This window comes from Panthera onca, chromosome E1 (assembly GCF_046562875.1).
Source record: "Panthera onca isolate mPanOnc1 chromosome E1, mPanOnc1 haplotype 2, whole genome shotgun sequence".
Classification (NCBI taxonomy): Eukaryota; Metazoa; Chordata; class Mammalia; order Carnivora; family Felidae; genus Panthera; species Panthera onca.
This window is the reverse complement of record NC_138352.1, coordinates 40,320,838-40,329,786: the sequence shown is the minus strand read 5'-3', so window position 1 is coordinate 40,329,786 and position 8,949 is coordinate 40,320,838. Positions and strand designations below refer to the sequence as shown.

The 8,949-nt window shown below is 45.2% G+C and overlaps 1 protein-coding gene, 1 long non-coding RNA gene and 1 pseudogene across 2 annotated transcripts; 2 read left to right on the top strand and 1 right to left on the bottom strand.

Moving 5' to 3' along the window:
• Positions 1 to 245: 245 nt before the first annotated feature.
• LOC132687974 (neo-calmodulin-like) lies at positions 246 to 3,916 on the top strand (annotated as a pseudogene).
• Positions 3,917 to 5,947: 2,031 nt separating this feature from the next.
• Positions 5,948 to 7,883, bottom strand: LOC132687979 (uncharacterized). Its single transcript, XR_009614363.3, has 2 exons — positions 7,598 to 7,883; positions 5,948 to 6,155 (listed from the first exon to the last, which is right to left on the bottom strand). It is a non-coding gene; the product is annotated as an uncharacterized LOC132687979 (long non-coding RNA).
• Positions 5,965 to 8,614, top strand: CCL14 (C-C motif chemokine ligand 14). Its single transcript, XM_060646658.2, has 3 exons — positions 5,965 to 6,118; positions 7,877 to 7,991; positions 8,422 to 8,614. Exons 1-3 carry the CDS (start codon positions 6,034 to 6,036, stop codon positions 8,507 to 8,509), a joined length of 288 nt encoding a protein of 95 aa, XP_060502641.1. The 5' UTR covers positions 5,965 to 6,033; the 3' UTR covers positions 8,510 to 8,614.
• Positions 8,615 to 8,949: the final 335 nt, after the last annotated feature.

Genomic DNA, 8,949 nt, shown 5'->3' with positions numbered 1-8,949 from the left:
TAGGGGCACCTGGGTGGCTCAGTCAGTTAAGCATCCAACTTCGGCTCTGGTCATGATCTTGCGGTCTGTGAGTTCGAGCCCCACATCAGGCTCTGTGCTAAGAGCTTGGAGCCCGCTTCAGGTTCTGTGTCTCCCTCTTGCTCTGCCCCCCCCACCTGCCACTGGTGCTCTGTCTCTCTAAAATATAAATAAACGTAAATTTTTTTTAATTTTTTTAACATTTATTTATTACTGAGAGACAGAGAGAGACAGAGCATGATCATGGGAGGGCCAGAGAGAGGAGGAGACACAGAATCTGAAGCAGGCTCCAGGCTCTGAGCTGTCAGCACAGAGCCTGATGCAGGGCTGGAACTCACAAGCTGCGAGATCATGACCTGAGCTGAAGTCAGACACTTAACCGCCTGAGCCACCCAGGTGCCTCTAAAAAAATTTTTTTTAAGAAATATACAACTGGGGAAAGTTTAAACATGGCTAAAAAAAAAGTCTGACAGCCAATGTTGAATTTTTTAAAGTAAAAACCTTAGGAGTTGTGCATAGCAGCTAGAAAAAATGTGCTTAAAAGTTGAAAAAAACTTAATAAAGCTGCATAGAAATCATCAAGGCATAAAATAGCAAATGGAAACATCTATATTTTTACTATTTTACTTTTAGAACCACAGTGTAAATTTTAGAAGTAATATATAGCTCATTCCCTTTTCTCTCTCTTTTTTTTTTTTCTTCATGTATTCATTCTCTTAGTGTGAACTAGGGGGCTCACCTGAGGACTCAGCTAGGGCAGGGGCAGAGGGCATGACCCACATGCTTGAGGCCAATATGACCAGGACAAAAGACACAGCCAGTATGGCCAGAAGATTTGTTACATACAGGGGACAGTTCAAAGTAAACATAGTGAGGTTAATGGGAGCCAGATTTCTCACTACTAAAGTAGGGAGAGAAACTTAAAAAGGGAAGATTAAAATAAACCCTGTGTGTTGACTTGGAATTGAATGTATTGGTATAAATTTTTGGTTTTTCATTTACCTAGACCAATGACGTAGAAATTGCTACAAATGTGTGAAATTGATATAATAGAAATAGATACAAGTTTATACACACATTTACACATATATACTTCAATATATTTCCTAGTTTGTCAACTAAGAGCTCAGACCTAAAAGTAATGCCCTTCCCATAGCAATGAGCACCGTAAGCACCCAGATCCTGGGTTTTCAAAACCATCCTTCACTAATGGGATCCAGGGTTCACTGGAGAAATGGCAGGTTCCCAGAGCTAGGGCAAAGTATAAGATGAGCCTGGATCATCTTCTTGTGCCAAAAAGTAATAAAATTTTTTAAAAAAGGATAAATAAGAAATCCTAAAATCTCCTAGAGAGAGGGGCAGTGGTGCTGGCAGCCTCACAGGCACAGCCGGTTTACTCAGTATTGAGTGCACACCACACCTTAGCAGCAGCAGTGGGGCGTCCCCTGCTGTCAGAGCCCCTGCACTGGGGCAGCCACCCTGGCTCCCTCTGCTCTTCCACCCTCTGCTCTCACCATGGTTGATCAGCTGATCAAAGAACAGATTGCTGAGTTCAAGGAAGCTTTCTCCCTATTTGACAAAGACGGTGATGGCACCATCACAACAAAGGAACTTAGAAACACTATGAGGTCATTGGGTCAGAGCCCAACAGAACCCAAATTTCAGGATATGATCAATGAGATGGATGCTGATGGTAACAGCACCCTTGACTTCCCAGGATTTTTTACTCTGATGGTTAGAAATGAAAGATACATACAGTAAAGAAGAAATTCATGAGGTATTCTGAGTCTTTGACAAGGATGCCAATAGTTACAGCAGTGTGGCAGAACTATGTCATGTCATGACAAACTTAAGAGAAACACTAACAGATGAAGAATTCAGTGAAATGATCAGAGAGCCAGATACTGATGGAGATGGACAAACAACTATGAAGATTTTGTACAGGGCACCTGGGCGGCTCAGTTGGTTGAGCATCTGACTTTGTTTTTGGCTCAGGTCATGATCCCAGAGTCTTGGGATTGAGCCCCGAGTTGGGCTCCATGCTAAGTATGGAGCCTGCTTAAGATTCTCTCCCTCTGCCTCTCTCCCCCACTTGCACCCTCTCTATAAAATAAAAAAATAAAAAGGGTGCCTGGGTGGCTCAGTCGGTTAAGCATCCAACTTCGCCTCAGGTCACAATCTCACAGTTCGTGGGTTCAAGCTCTGCATTGGACTCTGCTTTCAGCACAGAACCCAGTATCTGATCCTCTGTTCCCCTCTCTGCCCCTCCCCTACTTGCACTCTCTCTCAAGAATAAACATTAAAAATATATAAATAAATAAATAATTTATACAGATGAGGACTACAAATGAAGATCTACTTTCAACTTCTTTTCCCCCTCTAGAAGAAAATGAATCTTTTACTTACCTCTTGCCAAAAACAAAAAATTAATTTATTTGTTCTGTTTCCATACAGCAAAACTGAATATCAAAGGTACCTTCTGTCCACACACACAAAATCTGCATGTATTGGTTGGTGGTCCTGTCCTTTGAAGATCAATCTACCCATCAGTTTTACAATATAAATACTTGTACTACCTTAACAATATGAAAGTACTTGGAGGAGCCCTTGCAGTTCCATTTGTTAATGATTAATACATTGGGTTGGCCAGTTTTTCATACATGCTGCTTGACAACTGAGCAGAGTCAGGCATTTGTGTTAAAAATGAAAAATGAGGGTGTCTGGGTGGTTCAGTCGATTAAGCATCCAACTCTGGATCTCAGCTCAGGTCCTGATCTTAGGGCCATGAGTTCAAGCCCTGAATTGGGCTCCATGCTGAACAGGAAGCCTAAGTTAAGGGAGAGGAGAGTGGGAGGGAGGGAGGGAGGGAGGGAGGGAGGGAGGGAGGAAGGGAGGAAGGAAGGAAGGAAGGAAGGAAGGAAGGAAGGAAGGAAAATTTATAAATCTATTCAAATAGGTTCTAGTTCAATATGTTAGTATAAATTGTCATAGCTGGTTCACTGAAAACAAACATTTAAAATTGGTTCACTTCAGGATGCTGTGCAGAAATATGGGTGAAGGCTAAACTGTCTAGACATAGCCCCACTTAGTAGGATGGCCCTCTTGTACTTCCATGGGCCCTGACCCATGGTGATGATGAAACACATCCTGGTGACATGCTGCATGTGTTGCTTTAGTATTGACCACATTGTGCTAGAGCAAAATGGGTGTCAGGCTGTCACCATTCACACAAATTTTTAAAAGAAACCTTTACCAGGGAAGCACCTTTGGATTCTGTTTTTGAAATCTTTTGAACCATGACTTGGAGCCAGCAAAGTGGGCTGTGGCTATAGACTTCAGCACAATCATCATCACTGCTGTTCAAGAAATTCAATTTACGTCCATTCCAAATTATAAATGCTAGTCTTTTTTTTTCCAGTAAAAAGACTATTAACCTAAAAAAAATCTAGAGAGAGAGGAAAAATCAGGTCACCACAAATAAAGTTCCACTCCAGAAAAAATTCTCATACTCTCAGTGTAGAATTCTATACCCAGCAAAAAATATCAATCAAGTATGAGGGATGAATAATGACTTCTTCAGACAAGCAAGAACTCAGAGAATTTATGTTCCACACACCTTTCTGGATTATTTGATTTTTTAAATCAATGTATATGTCTTGCTTTGGGAACTATTTTCAATATTTTTTTAAACAGGTACTGCATACTTACCAGTGGGCAACAGAACATTTAGGACCTCTATGTTGCTACCAAGTTACATTCATCCCACTGCATTTCAGTTTTCATTTACTTTTTTGAGTCCCTCTTTAAGCTATGACTCCTCTGAGGTCAGGGTCATCTTCATTCCCACACTGCAAGTATAGCCCAGTACCTAGAATTTGATATTGTGGCAAAGAAGTGATGCAGTCATGAAACCCATCCCACTGTCCTCCTGGACACACAGACGATATATTTTTTCCATACTTTTGTCATTAAATTGGAGCCAGGTGACTTCATTCTGGCCATAGAGTATAAGTGAAAGCAATTTATATCATTCCCACAACTGTTACATAAAAACCTCCCAATTCTTCTGCTTTCCACTATGGTAGCAAAATTAGAGACCTATTGTTGAAACTTGGGGAAATTACAGACAGAAGAAGCCTTAGTCCCTGAATACATGCATAAATAGAAATAGCTTTCTCCAACACACACACCCTCATTCCACTGCTCACACACATTGGACTGTGACATGAGCAAGAAATAAACCTTCATTTAATTAATCCCCTGAGATTTAGGGGTTATTTATTAGCAATTAGTATATACAGACTAATGTAGGTAGGAACTTAATAACTGCTTGAAAAATCAAGAGATTTCCTGTAAGGTTCCTAGCAACAACTTGGCAAGTGGGCTAAGTCGCCATGAAAACAAAGTAAACACTGTTTCCTTCCAACTCATATTCTCCCCAGAAACAACTTATTTCCTTAGATTGTTTGATTTGAAGAGTTTAAATAGTTTTGTAATTGATGATAACAAATACAGAACATGTCTAATAAATGGCTGTCTTGGCACCTCAGCATGAGAATTCAGCCATTTCCTGTGAGATGCACATACTTAGACCAGCTCAAGTACTTTATTCATGGTTCTTCTAAAACATGTATTTACAAATTGTGTTAGGCTCTTTATGAATGGGCAAAGATAAATAACAGATGTTCCCTGCCCTGATGAGTCCAGGAAAGGAGAGATGTAAACAGCCTTCTAAATGCAACAGTAAGCAAAATGGCCCCTAAGCTGAACATGGTAAAGGCCATTGGACTAAGTCTGCAGAGGTGGATCTATTCTGCACCCCGCTCATCCTATAAATATGAGCAAGTCCCTGGCCCTTTCTTGAGCCTGAATTCCTCCTCAGTAAATGGCCAGTTTAGACCAATCTAAGGATGGCAAATACATAGCACGTGAGCTGCATGTGTTAGTCACAGCACTTCTTCTGAGGTGTGTGGACACGGCCTTGGAATACTATGCAACGCAGAACTCCAGCCCACTGCTAATCAGTGAAGCCTACTGGCCATCCCTGAACACAGCATTTTCTAGGTATTCATCAAGCTTCTCTGTGACAAAAGTCAGAAGCCAGGAGAAGGTCCTAAAGGGATACACCCGAGATCAGAAAGAGCTAAGACTAGAGGCTTTGTAGAAAAGCCAGATCACTTTCAGAGACAGCTCAGTTGGGGTCCCCAGGTTTCTCCACAGCATAGTGGTTAAGAACACAGACTTGGGAACCAGACTACCTGGGTCTGAACCCAGATTCCACTTATCAACTGTCAAAGCTTGGGCAAGTTACTTATGCTCTCTGTGCCTCAGTTTCCTCCATTGCTTATTTAAGATAAAATGGGCTATTATTCATAAAACATTTGGGACAGTGGCTGGTGTGTGTAGCTGTTATGTAATGTTTGTTAAATAAATTATCTACTGAGCATCACAGTGTTTCCTCACCCCAGGGTACGGTGAGAGGGTAGCAATGAGTCTGGGAGCTGGAGGTTCTGGTTAAATGTTTAAGTGAGGAGTTCCTAGTCCAGATGAGTGAGACTGGACATGGGGAGCTCCTGACCTCATCCTGGTACCCTAAATCACCTCTGATCTCCAGACAAACAGATTCTGAACCTCCCCAAATGGTCACAGGCCACATCCCAGCCTTTAGATCTTGAACTAAGTGCGCAACAGTACCCCCAGGCCCTTTGCTGTAGCCTATATCAAAGGAAGGGCTTATATCAAAGGAGTTAAATGTATTGCCACTGGGAATAGAAGGCAATTTCCTCCCTGAAATCTTGGCTCTCCATGCTTCCCTCACTCCACCCTCAACAAATGTTCAGGATATGAAATTGCTGAGGCATCACTGCTTCCTACTTCCCTTTGTAATCTTGGTTCCCTTATTTTAAGAAATACTTTGCCTTGAAGGTCATTTCTCACCACCACCTCAGCCCAGGAGCTTCAGAAGCCCCTACCAGGCAAGTTCTCCTCCTGCAGCAGCTCCCTCAACCCAGGAGGATGAAAGTCTCCATGGCTGCCATCTCCCTCTTCCTCCTCCTCCTCATCACCGGTGCCCTGGTGTCCACGGCTAAATCCTCTTCACGTGAGTGCAATACCTTGTGTTCCTTCCATCCTGGCCCCTGTGAGGAAAGAAGCAGGAGTAAAGTTGCTGGAGAGACAAGGAGGAGGTCTGGGATCTTCTGAAATTGGTTTTGTCCTCACCCTCCCGGGACTAGTCCCCCCTCCTGCCAAGGCCATGGAGTGAACCTGCCTCTCCACTCCCTCAGTTCATCTCTCTTTGCCATTAAGTAAGAGTAGCCCACCTCATTTGGGGGACATTATCCCCAGGGATACAGAGGAGCCATTTGTCTGCTTGCCCTCTGAGATTGGGGCTGCCGGCTTCCAGGGTCAGCCCTACACAAAGGTGTGACCTTGCTTAGGTATGGGCTGAGGGCGACCACAACAGTGGGGGTCTCACCTCGGTCACCTTTTTCCAGCTTATTTCTTAGGATGAGCTGCCTTTACACACAACCAAAACCATGCCTCACCCTTCATCTTTACCTCAGCTTCTTCTCAGAAACTGGGAGGAAATAGAGGGGGTTGTTGAAATAAAGCCAGTCTAAAATTAGTGGTAATCTGGACAGTTCGACTTGCCTCTCTGAGAAGATGTGTGGATCTCAGAGGAATAGGTTGAGACTGGTCTCAGGAACCAGTGGACCCTTATTCCATTCTTTGGAGACAGAGGATGCTACCTGGAATGGAACTGGATAAAAGACCCAGCTGTTCCCTTCCCACCCAAGCATCCAGCTGCCCCTCTGCAACCTCAGAGGCCACTGCCAACACACGCAGGGTTCTGTCCAGGCTGAGCACATAACATGCACACCCCCAACACTCCACTCCATGACTGCAGTGCCTACTTGTTTCTCCAGGGCCCTCGTTCTGAAGTAACCTTCCTGCTACCTCCATAATTGAAGCTTGAAGGAACGGATTATTTCCAGTCACTCTCTTGCACCTGCTATAAGAGCCATGAAATTTTAGAAATCAGAAAGTAACTGAAAAGTTCACCTAATCCAGTGATGTCTAACATTTTTTAGACCAGGGAACCTTTCTTCCAGCAAAAGCTTACTCAGACACAGCAAAAAAGGGCTGAATGGGATACTATCTCTAAAACTACTCCCAAATGCATCAGTACCTCTGAAATAGTCCCCAAAGCCCCAAGACCCCCAGAAACTCAGTGTAAAAACCACCAATCCAGTCCAACAGGCTCATTGACAGAGGAGGAAACAGAGAGGGGGACAAAGTTACCATGGGCATATGGCCAGCAAAGGCAAGAGAGGTTGGGACCTGGGTATCCTGATTCCCTTGGTGTCCTTGGGCCTTGGTGTTGGCTTCCTTCTTTGCAGGACAGGGGTTTAATTGGGACACAGGCAAAACCCCATTTTCCCAATCTCCCAGATTGGGAAGGGCTGGGTCTGCACTCCCAGCTGGCGTGTGTCCCTGTCTCTATTGGCATTTCTTCCGAATATCCCTCCTCTTTGGAACACCTGTGCGAGCCTGCCCCACAGGGATGGTGTGTACTCACTGAGAAGATTTGGGCTTTGCTAATCTTCAATCTGGAGTTGAAGGTCATCAGCCAGTCTTTCTAGGAGAGGTTGAAGAACAGGAAAGAGGGTGATTGTGGATGCAGGAGGAGGGAGAGAGGAGCCGGAGGACCGAGTGTCTGCACAACCCTCCCTCCAAATTCTGTGAGGCCACCTCCTCCTCCTTTCCCTCTTCCACCCTCTATAGTGCAGAAGCAGCCAGAAGCTCTGGCTTTTAGCAGAGAACCCAGTGTCCACTTCCCTCCCTGCTCTCTCCTCAGGAGGACCTTACCACCCGGCCGAGTGCTGCTTCAACTACATTGCCCAGGCAATCGCACGTCATCGGATCACGGGTTATTATGAGACCAGCAGCCAGTGCTCCAGGCCCGGAGTGGTGTAGGTGGCACCCACACACCATATACCAGGGGACAGGAAGCCTGCAAGCCCTGGGGGATAGGGAGGAACTGGAGTGGGGACTCCCCAAAGCACCTCTCAGGTGCAGTGACAGGCAGCAGAGGGGAAACCTGGGGGCTTTCTGGCCTGGCTGAGCCTGTGGGGAACCAGGAGAAAGCTGAGCCCATGCATGGGGAGGCATCAGGGGAGGGGAAGGGAAGGCAGGAGGGCACTTCCAGGGGCAGGAGAAGCATGGAGATGGGTCCAGGGGCCCTGAGGGGGTGGAGAGCATGTCTCAGGAGACTGGTCTTGAGCTGCCTCTGACAAAGAAAGGAGAAACAGCCTAGATGGGTGAGGAATCTGGGAGGCTGACCGGCTCACACTTCACTGCTTGATGCCTGAGTCTGTAACCCTTCTCCCTTTCGCTCCATAGCTTCATCACCAAAAAGGGCCATTCCATATGTGCCAACCCCAGTGACGTCTGGGTCCAGGACTACATCAAGGACCTGGAGGAGAAATGAGCTGGCCATCTGAAGAAGAGGCCAAGGCCCCCCTCTCAGTCCCAATGCTCAGCCCCAGACACCTTCTGGGAGCTGCCCTGCCTTGAATTAAAGACCTAGAATTTATGCCCTCCCTGTCCTCATTCATTTCTACCAGATCTACTCTTTGGAGCCCAGCTTGGCGGCACTCTTGGCATCAGGCTTTGCTCTACAGAAATGTGGTCAGCCCTAGATGCAAAAAAACAGGTCAGGCCTGTGATGGGGGTGGCGGGAAGCTAAGGCCACCTTTACATAATAATCATCATGATGATAACAGATACCATTGTCTTACCACTTTCTACCTTTCAAGCAGTCTGCTAAACAGTCTAAGTGTATTATCTTATTTATATAAGCTACACAAGTGTAATGCTAAGAACTATCACCTGATTTTGCAGGTAAATCTTCACAAAGTCTTCGTAGCA